We start from the raw sequence: 14,316 nt of genomic DNA on the forward strand, positions 1-14,316 counted from the left end.
GGTTCCAGTTTAAAGAGCAAAAATCAGAGCAGTTGTAAGAAAAAAAGACAAGACCAGATGAAGATATGATGCGTTCATAATCCTTCATAGGCTATATGGCAAACAGTTAAGGCTTTTAAGTTGATGCTACCGTGGCCAGGTCCAGGGCTGTCTGGCCTTCTTGGTTCTTCATGGTTGGATCAGCTCCATGAGCCAGGAGCAGGGCACAGAGTTGTGTGCGACCCTTCTGGGCTGCCTCGTGCAAGGGTGTGAAAGCCCATTTGTCTGTGGCATTCACACATGTATTGTACTTGATAAGCAAGGCAGCAATGTCAACATGCTGTCAGAGAGGGAAGACAACAGAACATAAGTCACAGCTTTTATTTTGATCTCAAAAAAGTCGATTTTTAAATAAATGAAAGGAGGCACTGAGGCTACTGAATAAATTTAGAGATGGGGAGTCAAAACTCACGCCGTAGGACGCAGCATTATGGAGAGGGATAAGGCCTCCTTTGTCTTGGGCGTTGACATCTGCCCCATGTTCCAGCAGATACTCAGCCACTTCAAGGTTGTTGTAGCCAGCTAAAGAGGAAAACGGGAATTAGTGACTCATTCTGAACAAGCACAGCAAGCCAGTTATACACACACCTTCGGGACACCTGCACAAACGAATGAGACCTAAAACAAGACCAGTATTAAAAATCCTGCCTCAAGATAATCATTCTTCGTTTTGACTTGACACTGTTCTATTACGGAGACAGGTTTCCAATAATTAGCCACTCTCATGTAATCAAAGGAGGTGACTAACATTTTTGATAGTGTTTGTACATATTCTTAGGTGTGCCTACATCTGTGGTTTTGAGTCTCGATTTTCGGTAAAATGTTTTAACACTTTAACTAAAGGCTGCCGCACACAGAGCGACACGGATGAACCTGACGGAACTGTCGTGCAGTATGTATGGTTTGGCAGCTGTTTCCATGAATGGCTGATCAGTCTGCCACTGGTTTTGCCACAAATCGTCAGTGCACACAGTTGTAACTTAAAACCAATCAAACTGCAAATAAGCTTTCCCTGACGCTGAAAATACATTTCCAGATTTTAAGCGAAATGTCTTCAAGCCTGCCATATTTGAATGAATGAAAGCAAACAAAAAAAAAAAAGTATGTTCTCAAAGGCATTTGGGCTTTTTCACTGTTTTTAAATCAGATGCCATTTTAAGATCAATATTTATTCTATTCGATCTATTTTCATTTATTGTATGAATGTTGTGTTATGTACTGTATAATTTCTGCTGCCTGTATAACTTCTGCCACCACTTGGCTTTTGAAAAACACATTTTCTCTCAATAAGCCTTTACCTGGTTAAATAAAAGATGCATAAAATGTAAAATATGGCCCGCCCTCAAGCTGCTGGACTGTGATGTGAGACCTATACCTGTCAATCAAATCTGCGTTAATATATTGATAACGTGCTGCGGTTATGGTTTATTACCATGTGTGTGTGTGCATTATGTGGGGAACACACAACTCCGAGCGCTGACGTTTTAACAATGTTGCCATGGTCGCGTGAGCTTTTTAGCTCTAGCCCTTAGCTTGTAGCCTAGCAAATCTAATAAAGAGTTAACATTCCTTTTGTCCCAGTTATGTGCATTTACAAAGCAAATGCTGTCCTGCCAGCGACTTGCTGCAGCACGGCGAGTGTCTCCACAACAATGAAAATGTATCGAGTCCAGAAAAAAACTCTTGTGGTCATTGTATTTAACGATAACCCAGCCTACTCTGCCTCTGATTGGCTCGCACCAAGACAGGATTCATACTTTTGATTCGCTGTGTGTGGAAGCTCTTCACTCACTCACTCACTCACTCACACACACACACTCTCACACACACACACACACACACACACACACACACACACACACACACACACACACACGGCGGGTCTTAAACTAAACGGACGCAGATTAAATATGCTTCATGCGTCCCTGCTAATATTTGTGCATCTCAGACACGGGACGCACATCAAACAACTTCCCTGTATTTATAATGTAAACTGTACCTGTGGATGAAAAAGTGAAGCTTGTGACCAGAATGTACACGAGGTACATGCCTCGCTGTGTACGTTCAATGGAATTGAGTCAGTGAGACTGAGACTCCTTTAAAATATCAACACACACACGCTTTTATTCTGGCCGACGTCCACTCGCTTTGGCAACTCGCTTCTTCCTTAACTATTAATCTATCTTTTTATGGTTTAATAAATGTGATAAAGTACAATATACTATATATACACACTCAAATGCCAATACAGGCTCGCTGTTCAGAGCATCCAATATACAATTTCTAAATGTGTGGGGGTGCATCAGCAACTCTTATTGTTGTGAAATGGTCCGGTCCAGTCGGGTTCGACCGCATTGCGCAGTAGTATTTAGATACATTTAACCAGTATGTGGCCTTGAGAAGACCGTAAAATGTGACCAATTTAGATTGCAGCTCCTCCAGTAATTTCCTTAAAACTTGAAAGCATCTTATGTACCAAAACAAAACAAGGGATGGTAATTTTCTCTAAATGCCAAGTTAATACAACTGCATTTTCGACTGAAATGTGACAACCATAAACACGCAAAAGCAGTCGACACCTATTACCTGCAAGGTGGAGTGGTGTGGAGTTGCGGCCCTGAGTGTCTCTACAGTTGATATTCTCTGGGGAGCAAAGTTTCTGGACACGAGCCAGGCAACCTTTTTTGGCAGCATCCAGCAGGGCAGCATCCCCCCTCAGCAGGTCCTGGATGTCAGTGTCTCCATCCTTCACCATGTCGAGTGGCATGTTGCCATCCCGGTTCTTCTTGGAGGGGTCTGCTCCATGCTGCACATAGAGATGTTTTAAATTGTAATGTTGTTTAAAAACAACTATGATCAATTTTCATGTGTTATAATTTATCCATCAAGAACAAAGGGTTCTTACTTTGAGCAGCAGTTTGCAAATCTCATATTTTCCCTTGGCTGCTGCCTCGTGAAGCGGAGTGAACTTCCACAGGTCGGCGACATTGACTGAGGCGCCGTGTCTCACCAGCAGCTCAGCGACCTCATAGTGACCGTACGAGCATGCATTGTGAAGAGGAACCAGGCCGCTGGCGGGAGGAGAAACAAAAGTAAAGCTTTACTCTCCACAAAGACTCTCTAAGTGATATTTTTACTTGTAACAAGTGTAAAAACTAGTGATGCACTGAAATGAAAATTCTTGACCGAAACCGGGGAGCCCAAGGCCAAAAACTGAAAAGCCGAAAGAATGTACTATTCAAATTGCATTCGTAAGCACTTTTGATACAAAAAAGGAACACAAACCACTTCACATTCATTAAAATATAAAAATAATTAAACTACCGACTAATTATTATTAACAATGGCAATCATTAGTAAAATTGCAATTATGGCTATGACTACTGAGCTCCCACCCTACAGGGATTCACTTCTAGAGCAATTTGTTTGAAGTTCTACATTTTCAAAATTATGTCAAGAACATTCTCATGGGTATGTTATGTAGTAGGATAAAAATAATTATGCATACTGTTCAGTTTCACAACAATCATTACTCTATTTGTTTTTGTACTGTATTTATTAATGGCGGCACGATAGCCGACTGGTTAGCATGTCTGCCTCACAGTTCTGAGGACCCTGGTTCAAATCCGGCCTTGCCCGCGTGGGTTTTCTCCGGGTATTACGGTTTCCTTCCACATCCCAAAAACATGCATGGTAGGTTAATTGAAGACTAAATTGTCTAGGTGTGAATGTGAGTGCGAATGGTTGTTTGTTTATATGTTCCCTGCGATTGGCTGCTGACCATTTCAGGCTGTAGCTCGCCTCAAGTCAGCTGGGATCGGCTCCAACACGTCCGCGACCCTTAGTGAGGCTAAGCGGTATGGAAAATTGAAGTATGGATATTGCATCAATCTTGTAATGGTGGATGTATTTGCAGCCAAGTGTCTTCTTTTGAATGCTCTTTTTGTTTTACCTGTATTCACTATTGCTGCCTAAATGATGCAAATTCCCCATTGTGGGACGAATAAAGGTTACTTTAAATACTTTAAATAATACTTTAAATACTCTAAATATTTGTTAGATTGTGGTTTTAAAATTATTATAATATAATTATAGACCACTTTCTCAAGTTGCGTAGCAGCGGTGAGGTATTAATTCATTTCCAGTTTCCGGTCCCCGTGTTTATGTAGCTGTCGAGTGTTAACATATATTTCAGTATTTCCTTCTATAAAAATGTACTAATTTGCCTGCTATTTTGGTCTTCGAAGTTGGCTAATTTCCGCTATAACGCGGTTCGAGCAAGACCAATGTGACAACTGTACTGTCTGTACTCACTTATTTTGGTGTTTTGCAACTTCAGGTCATGATAGCTTAGCAACTGGCTTTCCTGACATCGGTCTATCGTCTTATACTCCCTCCGTCCTTCGCGATAATGATAATTGTCAAAATGTAGTTTATTCTCTATCATGGAGGCGATGATTAGTGGGTTACGCTGCATTGACAATCGACATGATGCGCACGTTAGCCTCTGCAGCTCAGCATCATATTTAGCTGCGTTTGCCTCCACGGCTCTGCAGCATATTTAGCTGCATTAGCTGTAGCTCGTAGATAGCTGGGGCGATGCAAATACATAGCACACAACAAGCATTCCACCTTAGTAGAGGAAAGCAGCAAGGTTGGGCGACAAGAGGGACGCTGCAATTTGGACTAGCTGCTGGCTAACATAATGACGATAAAGCAAAACGGTTCCCACAATTCACTGCGACATGTAAATGTGAATTATTGCCGTAACAAAATCGTTTAATTTTTGTTGTTACTGTGTGTTACCACTAGTTGAATGCGTGCCTTATTGCTTCTGCATCAGCAGCAGCAAAGCTATGAGATAGCAGCATTAACAACATGGTATTTCGACCGGTTTATTTTGGTGACAAAAGTCTTTCGGGCCGGAATCGAAAATGCACTTTGGGGCTTATTTCGGCCGAAACAATTCTGCCGCCAAAATCTCTGTGCATCATGAATAAAAATAGTATAAAGAAACGCACCCCTTGTCCTTAGCATGGACATCAGCTCCATGGTGAAGCAGGTATTCCACCACAGCCACACGGTTATAACCAGCAGCAAAATGAAGGGGAGTTGAGTGACGGCCCTCCAGATCCCGACAGTTTACATTTTGAGGGGTGCAAAGTTGCTGTCACAAAAAGAGAACATTACAACAATAAATACTGTGATGAGTGTTAAGGGATAGTTTGAAGGAGAGAAGTAGGGTGTTATTAATGGTAGGCCACTGTCAATGAGAAGTCTGACAGAGGTTATATTCTGAGTGGCAAAAAAATAATAATTCAAAAAAAAAAAAAAAAAAAAAAAAAGAGCTAAGTATCATCTATCAATTTAACAAAATGAAAATGTCAGTCACTTGTCTTTCCACAAAGATTTAGGTAAAATGTGAAATCGATAATGAATTATCCAACTGCACATGTACTGAAAATATGGTTAACAGTAGAACGGGTTTTTAAAAAAAATAATGAAAGCACATCAGGGCACCAACTCACTTGCACCGTGTCCAGATCTCCTGCTTTGGCTGCCTCAAGAAATCTGTAGTCCACATCAGAGTTTCGTGTGGGAACATTTTCTGAAAAATAAAATAAAATAATAATAAATAAATAAATAAGATAGCCGATTTGAATTAAGAGCAGCTGTCAATATCCAAAACTAGAATAGCATTTTTCCTGAATCATTTTAAAAGACAAATATTCACCAGGAAGAGCAACATGAGATTACCGTTGAGAATCTGTTGTACAGCTTCGTTTCCCATCTGGGCAGCAGTAAAACCCTGCAGTGACACGATGGATGGGTCGGCCCCATAGCTTAGCAGCAACTTGCAGGTTTGGATGTGACCAGCCAGAGCAGCCCGGTGCAGTGCTGTCTGTCCTAACGTGTCCACAGCATTCACCTGAGGTCAGACGAGGCAGGGGGTGAAAAAAAAAAAAAAAATATATATATAAAAAAAAAAAAAGAAAATCTAACCTTTGCTCCGTGTTTCTGCAACACCTCCAGAATATCATTATGAGCTCTCTCAGCAGCAACATGCAGAGGTGTCATAAAGCTGTGACACAGGACAGAACACGTTATCCCTTTCTCATCTCAAAGTGAGAGTACTTCGTATCGTTTGTCATAATAGTTAAAACATCAAAATGTAAAGTGCTGAAACAAATTCTTGGACTTACTCTTTGTTCTTCTCATTAATGTTTGCACCTTTACGTAGCAGCAACTCAGTGACTTGCTTCCTTTTTGGGTGGGGGGAAGCCACTGCACAGTGCTTAAATAAAATAAAAACAAGCACTGAGTACAAGGGCCATAAATTTGAAAAACACAAGCAGGTGTGAGCCCCCTTTCAGTGATGATTAGGGGCTTTCCCACCGCAGGAACTTCCCTAGCTACCCTGGTAGCTTGAGTTCCCCCTGTGTTCCCACCGAAAAAAAGGACTACGGTACAGAGGGTCCCCCTTTGATTTTTTCGTTCCTCCTGCCAGGTAGGGTCTTCGAGAGGTACCAAGAACTCTTCGATGGGGCGGGGGGGGGGGGCTGATGCTGACGAACACTGATTGGTTGACAGACCTCTGTAGGCGTTTACTTTTTCATTCACAGAACCCCCATAACTGGATGCAGCCCTATGCAAGGTTTAAAATAAAAGGATTAAAATACAATGAAAACCAAAACTTCGAATCACCGATTGAATGTGGCGGACCGCGCCGCAGTGGACCTCGCCACGGGCGAGATCTGCTGCCGCCCTGGAGGCAAGGTCGGCCGCTGGCCGACTCGGTCCGGCTAAGGAGCGGAGGTCCGAGCCCAAGCGGACGTGTGCATCTTCCTCGGCCGGGCCAGAGGAAACTAGCACTGGCATGAGGCTGGCCAGTGGGGACGGTCTGATGGTCCAATGCAGTTACTCGCGGGGGGGATTAAAAACATCCTTCCCAGGCAGGATTTGCAATGTACAGTCTGTTTGTGTTTTTTTTCATGCAAACATTTACAGATACCAAATACTTCACACTGCTGTATCTAAAAACTGACTAAGAGCTGTCCATGAAGTCATGTATTTTTTATTTATTGAACCTTATTCAGATAAGGTATTTGCAATTATGAATGACTTATTTTATATGAATTATTTTCATTGGAAAAGAGGACCTTGGACCACTGGCCAACCGTCTAGTCCTTCTCCTGTGCCCAGTTGAGACGCTTCTTACGTTGGCTCAGGCTCAGAAGAGGCTTGACCCTAGGAACCCGACAGTTGTAGCCCATCTCCGGATGCGTTTGAATGTGGTGGTTTTTGAAGGTGTGACTCCTGCCTTATTCCACTCTTTCTGGATCTCTGCTAGATTCTTGAATCTTCTCTGTTTGATAATCCGCTGAAGCCCACGGTCATCTCTTTTGCTGGTACATCTCCAGCCACAGTTTGTCCTTGCACTGGAGGTTCCATTGATATGCTTGGACACAGCCCTCTGTGAACAGACAGCCTCCTTAGCTATGAACTTTTGTGATTTACCCATCCTATGGAGGGTATCAATGATGGTCTTCTGGGCAGTTTGTCAAGTCCCATATTGAGCCCAAATGAGAAAATTTAACCAAACTGAAGCAATTTAATGACACCTGGGGAAACCTGTGTAGGTGCTTTGAGTTTAGTAGATGATTAGTGTGTGACAGGTTAAAACATTTATGGCCTGCAAAATTTGGGCTGATTTCTTCACAGTATTCTAATTTTTTGAATTCCTGAGTTTGTGGATTTTATGAGCTGGAAGTCCAAATTATGTAAGAAAAACTTGAAATTGTTTAAATTGTGGGCCCTGAATCTATAATCTATGAAAGTTTAACTTTTTGAATGGAGTTATGGAAATAAACAAACTTTTTCATGATATTCAAATTTTTTGGAAAGGGTCTGTATTTTTTATTTATTTTTTTAACGGAGATGACATACCTTAATGGATTGTGCAACAGAAGCTTACAGGTGACTATTGATGTGATTCATCAGCTGGAAAATGAAATAGGGATAAGAGCCTGAAGCTTGACACAGTTCCACAGTGCCTGATTGGGTTGGGCACCTCCACTCCTTAGCAGAACTGAGTTGGCCAGTGGCGGATCTGGCCACCCTCGATTGGTGATTCTGGTGAAACGTTTTGCTTTTCAATGTATTTTAATCCTGTTATTTCGAACCTTGCATAACACTGCATCCAGTAATGGCGGCTCGGTGAATGAAAAGGTAAACGCCTACAGAGGTCGGTCCACCAATCAGCGCTCGTCAGCATAGCCCGCACCCTCAAAGAGTTCCTGGTAGCGCTCTGAAGACCCTACCCACCAGGAGGAACAAAATAATCCAGGGGGAACCTTCCGTACGCAACTAGTTTTTTTTCAGTGGGGACACAGGGAACTCAAGCTACCAGGGTAGCTAGGGAAGTTCCTGCAAAAGTTCCTGGGTGGGAAAGCCCCTTATGATTCATTATTCAGTAGAACATCAAAATAACTACGCTTAAATTTAAGAGTATCCACGGTAAAACAAGTTCCAAAACAAAATGTGTCGCTGGAAATATAACATTTAAATATGGAGTTGGCATAATTCTGACCAGAGCTGTCTCATTGGTTTGAGGATGTTTGAAGCTGATGATTTCCAAAGCCAGGGTCTTCTTCACTTTGGCCATGTCCGCCTCCCGAGCTGCCTGCAGCAGTGAATGACCTTTGAACTCATCTATACATGGAATCACAAGACAATATTAATGGACCAAAAACCAAATCACTTTGGGTGATGGCAGCCTGTTTAAAAAGTTATTTCGGGATTTCAGTCTTTGCTGCTGAAGAGGACTCACAGGTGAGCCTCTCTTTCAACTCTGGAGTGGGGGCCATGTCCACAGCACTCTTGCTGTGACAGTTGAGTAGGGTCGGGTCAGCCCCATGGCTCAGCAACAAGGAGCAAACTTCCACGCGGTTCTTGGATGCTGCTTCATGGAGAGGAGTGAACTGCCACAAGTCCATAGCGTTGACACAGGCGCCGTGCTGCAGGAGGAAGCGTGTGGAAAAATACGATCACCAGGCGAAGTCTTTACATCATTATAAATTCAAAATGAAAGTCATTGAACTTAAACTTACTTTAAGCAGAAGCTCAGTAACCTCAAAGTGACCATAGGAACAAGCATTGTGAAGCGGAACCAGGCCGCTGCGGATACATCATAGTCAGGTTAAAGTCTGAATATAACCATTTTCAAGTGTTCAAGAAGGTCCACATTGTAGCTCTCACCCCTTGTCCTTGGCGTGAACATCAGCTCCATGCTGAAGGAGGAGCTGAACAATGCGGACTCTGTTGTAGCCAGCAGCCAAGTGGAGGGGTGTCGACTGTAAGAAAAATAAATAATAATAAAAAAAATCTTAACGCAAAGAAACATGGCTGGTTGGCTACTTGACTGTGTACTGCCTTCGATGGCCATTGGAGCAAGCGGCTGATTAGGGCCAGAGCCAATGTGTTTCGGCTGGCTGTGCTAGGTGAACTGCAGTTGAATAGTGCATATGATGGTGCCAACTCAGTGGAGGTGCGGGCAAAATCAATGTCCAACCTAAGGTGCTGTCAGTTTTCTGTCAGAAATGAGTACTAATGATGCTATTTACATCTACGTTAAATGTCCTGCATTATTACTCATACTTTTTTCAAGTAGTGAACTAATAAAACCCACAAGAATTAAATCAGGGATGTAAAACTCATTTTTGTTGCGTCCCACATTGTAGTCATTGTTTCCCTTGGAGGACCATTATGACTGTGAATCCATATAAATGTATGATCGCCTCATATTATTACAGATACACAAAAAAATAACTACAGTTGAAAATCAGAAGCCACTAAAAAGTTGTTTGTTCAACTATTATTCAGTTGATTTTGAATTAGTAACAAAAAATGCTTGCAATAACTAAACGTTATAAAAAGTGAAAACAATTTAAAATTTTATTTTAGCAAGAAACAAAGAAGGCGCACATGATTTGCCTTCACATAAAATGATATGGCAGGCCGGATCTGGCCCCCAGACCGCGGGTCTGACACGTGTGAATTAAATTATAAAACTGGACTGGTAGATATTGCGGTTGGAGCATAACACCTGCTTCCACTGGGCTTAGGGGTGGGGGATATATCGAATATACTCGATACAGTAGGTGGTTGCACGTGAGATATAAAATGACTATCGCGTCCATCAAGTACAAATCCTCATGAAATGTTTTCTTCTTTTACTCTCTGCTGGTGCAACTCTCACAGTTAGCAACACACTCCCCCACCCATCCAGAAAACTCTACACAGATGTATGTTTTTGTATCGCCTTAAAACTGAGAATATTTCATTTTCATGTTCAAAGTCCAACTGTAGTGTCTGCCTGAATCATTATAATGGTGTTATTTGAGTAAATTTTTACATTTATATACTGATTTACAGAAGAAATCAGAATATCGATATATATTGTGTATCGCAGTAAAGCCTAAAAATATCAAGATATTGTTTTTTGGCCATATCGTGCAGCCCTAATTGCGCTATCCAGAACCACAAATGAAATAATGTATAGGCAACCATACCTTCTCGTTTTTGCAGTCTCAAGTATAGATTAAGATATCAGTTGGCCAATTCTAATATGGATTTCATAAAATATCAAATCACAACTGAAAGGGCATCCAAAGAGGCTACAAAAAGCACTGTGTTTAGGGAAGCATATTCAAACTAAAGTACTTTACCAAAATGTATTTTCAGCCAAGAAAACTAAATGTTAGTGAAAGCAAAGGTGTAAATCCAAGTGTAGTTCTCCTTAGAAAGTCTTACAAAGCTGAACTTGCAATCAAATAGTCATTCTCAGCCCAATTTTCCATGCAGGGATATTTGGGGGATTGGGGGGATGATGAAAAAGAAACAATCCAAATACAGAGCTGTCAACCTTTCAAAATTAACTTCAAGAACACTTTGTCCAAATTTGTCTGACTTACCATATTTCCAAAATTTTATGAAGAACATTCTCGTGGGACAGTTATAGTCATAATCATTAATATATTATGGCTTCAATATTTGTCATTTTAATGTTTTTATGACATCAACCCTGTAATGTCGGACACAGTTGCAGTCTGAATCAAAGTACCAGTATTTGAAATTTCAACGTTTCATCACCAAAAATGTCTGTCTATGGATTAATTAAACCTTTACCAATTCTGTCTATTAAAGCATATTAATGAGATCTCATACAAAATTAAAACTCAGCACTCTATTTTGCAAACAACATTGGTGATAGATTATATTGTAAAAAGTATTGGGCCCCCTTCACAAATTCTAATATTTTTGCACAGTTTCCCCACTTTAACGTATAAGATCATCAAACAAATGTAAATATAACAAATGTATCCCAAGTGAACTTAAAATTCCGTTTTATATGCTGACTTCATTTATTAAGGAAAAAAAAAAAACTATTCAAAGTTACCTGGCCCTGTGTTAAAAAGTGGTGGCCCTCTAAACTTAACTGGTTGGGCCGTCCTGAGCAGCAACAACTGAAATCAAGCGTTTTCTATCACTGGCAATGAGTCACATCTCCATCCATCCATTTTCTGAGCCGCTTCTCCTCACTTGGGTCGCGGGCGTGCTGAGGCCTATCCAGCTATCATCGGGCAGGAGGCGGGGTGCACCCTGAACCGGTTGCCAGCCAAATGATCACAAGAACGGTGAGCAAAAATCCCAGAACCACACTGGGGGACCTAGTGATTGACCTGCAGAGAGCTGGGACCAAAGTAACAAAGGCTACCATCATTAACACACTACGCTGCCAAGGCCTCTAATCCTGCAGTGCCAGAAATGTCCCGGCCCATCTGAAGTTTGCGAGAGAGCATTTGGATAATCCAGAAGAGGATTGGGAGAATGTCATATGGTCCGATGAAACCAAAATAGAACTTTTGGGTAAAAACTCAACTTCTCGTGTTTGGAGGAGAAAGAATGCTGAGTTGCATCCAAAGAACACCATACCTAGTGTGAAGCATGGGGGCGGAAACATCATCCTTTGGGGCTGTTTTTCTGCAAAGGGACCAGAACGACTAATCTGTATAAAGGAAAGAATAGACAGGGCCATGTATCATGAGATTTTGAGTGAAGACCTCCTTCCATCAGCAAGGGCATTGAAGATGAAACGTGGCCAGGTCTTTCAGCATGACAATGATCCCAAACACACCGTCTGGGCAACGAAGGAGTGGCGTCGTAAGAAGCATTTCAAGGGTCCTGGAGTGGCCTAGCCAGACTCCAGATCTCAAACCCATAGAAAATCTTTGGAGGGAGTTGCAAGTCTGTGATACCCAGCGACGGCCCTAAACTTCACTGCTCTAGAGGAGATCTGCATGGAGGAATGGGCCAAAATACCAGCAACAGTGTGTGAAAACCTTGTGCTTATAGAACACGTTAGACCTCTGTCATTGCCAAACAAAGGGTATGTAACAAAGTATTGAGATGAACTTTTGTGATTGACCAAATACTCATTTTCCACAATAATTTGCAAATAAATTATTTAAAAATCAGACTGTGATTATCTGGATTTCTTTTTCTCATTGTCTCTCATAAGTGAGGTACACCTATGATGAAAATTACAGGTCTCACTCATCTTTTTAAGTGAGAGAACTTGGACAATTGGTGGCTGACTTAATACTTTTTTGACCCACTGTATGCACCTGTCATATTGGAATGAAAGTGTCGGCTACACCTTTTCATAACCTGTAGGGGGCGGTGGCATATTGGAATGAAAGTGTACAGCTTTTTTATAATCTCGAGATGGCGGCATACATTTATAAAATCCATCCGTCCATCCATTTTCCTCCGCCTATCCGAGGGCAGGTCACAGGGCCAGCAGCCTCAGCAGGGAAGCTCCAGCTCTTCCGAGGGGATCCCGAGGCGTTCCCAGGCCAGCAAAGAGACAATCTCTCCAGCGTGTCCTGGGTCGTCCCCGGGGTCTCCTCCCGGTGGGACATGACCGGAATACCTCATTGGGGAGGCGTCCAGGAGGCATCCTAAACAGATGCCCGAGCCACCTCATCTGGCTCCGCTCGATGCAGAGGAGCAGTGGCTCTACTCTGAGACCATCTCGGATGACCGAGCTTCTCACCCTCTCTCTAAGGGAGAGCCCAGACACCTTGCGGAGGAAACTCAATTTGGTTGCTTGCATCCTGGATCTTGTTCTTTCGGTCATGACCCACAACTCGTGAGGTAGGTGAGGGTAGGAACCTAGATCGACGGTAAATCGAGAGCGTCGCCTTTCTGCTTAGCTCCTTCTTTACCACAACGGACCGATACAAAGTCTGCATCACTGCAGAAACTGCACCAATCCGCCTTCTTCCCTCACTCGTGAACAAGACCCAGAGATATTTGAACTCCTCCCCTTGAGGCAGGATCTCATCCCCGACCTGGAGAGGGCACTCCACCCTTTTCCGACTGAGGACCATGGTCTCAGATTTAGAGGTGCTGATTCTCATCCCAGCCGCTTCACACTCTTCTGCAAACCCCTCCAATGAGAGTTGGAGATCACGGCTTGATGAAGCCAACAGAACCACTGAGGCTACCAAACCGGAGCCCCTCTATGCCTCGGCTGCACCTAGAAATTCTGTCCATAAAAGTTATGAAGAGAATCGGTGACAAAGGGCAGCCTTGGCGGAATTCAACCCTCACCTGAAACGAGTCAGACTTACTGCCGGCAATGCGGCCCAAACTCGGACACTGGTCGTACAGGGACCGAACAGCCCGTATCAGGGGATTTGGCACCCCATACTCCCGAAGCACCCCGCCCACAGGACTCCCCAAGGGACACAGTCTAACGCCTTCTCCATGTCCACAAAAAACAAACACATGGCAAACTCCCATGCACCCTCGAGGACCGTGCAGAGGGTGTAGAGCTGGTCCACTGTTCTGCGGCCAGGACGAAAAACACACTGCTCCTCCTGAATCTGAGATTCGATTTCCCGACGGACCCTCCTGTCCAGCAACCCTGAATAGACCTTACCAGGAAGGCTGAGGAGTGTGATCCCCCTGCAGTTGGAACCCACCTCTGGTCCCCCTTTTTAAAAAGGGGGACGACCACCCCCGTCTTCCAATCCAGAGGCACGGTGCCCGATGTTGCAGAGGCGTGTCAACCAGGACAGCCCCACAACATCCAGAGCCTTTAGGAACTCCGGGCGAATCTCATCGACCCCCAGGCCACCAAGGAGCTTTTTAACCACCTCGGTGACCTCAACCCCAGAGATAGGCGTGCCCGCTTCAGAGACCCCAGAC

The 14,316-nt window shown here is 43.2% G+C and overlaps 1 protein-coding gene across 2 annotated transcripts in view; it reads right to left on the reverse strand.

The window, feature by feature from the left end:
• LOC133474656 (poly [ADP-ribose] polymerase tankyrase-1) overlaps positions 1-14,316 on the reverse strand; it is a 46,313-nt gene that overhangs the window by 14,645 nt on the left and 17,352 nt on the right. For both annotated transcript variants that reach the window (XM_061766502.1, XM_061766501.1), the window contains 13 exons: positions 9,298-9,392; positions 9,150-9,216; positions 8,870-9,056; positions 8,630-8,751; positions 6,243-6,334; positions 6,043-6,121; positions 5,797-5,968; positions 5,568-5,647; positions 5,061-5,206; positions 2,945-3,110; positions 2,626-2,845; positions 452-561; positions 131-319 (listed from right to left, as the gene is read on the reverse strand). In XM_061766502.1, coding sequence (XP_061622486.1) covers positions 131-319; positions 452-561; positions 2,626-2,845; positions 2,945-3,110; positions 5,061-5,206; positions 5,568-5,647; positions 5,797-5,968; positions 6,043-6,121; positions 6,243-6,334; positions 8,630-8,751; positions 8,870-9,056; positions 9,150-9,216; positions 9,298-9,392 — 1,725 coding nt within the window. The remainder of the gene's footprint in view (positions 1-130; positions 320-451; positions 562-2,625; positions 2,846-2,944; positions 3,111-5,060; positions 5,207-5,567; positions 5,648-5,796; positions 5,969-6,042; positions 6,122-6,242; positions 6,335-8,629; positions 8,752-8,869; positions 9,057-9,149; positions 9,217-9,297; positions 9,393-14,316) is intronic.

This window comes from Phyllopteryx taeniolatus, chromosome 3 (genome assembly GCF_024500385.1).
Source record: "Phyllopteryx taeniolatus isolate TA_2022b chromosome 3, UOR_Ptae_1.2, whole genome shotgun sequence".
NCBI lineage: Eukaryota > Metazoa > Chordata > Actinopteri > Syngnathiformes > Syngnathidae > Phyllopteryx > Phyllopteryx taeniolatus.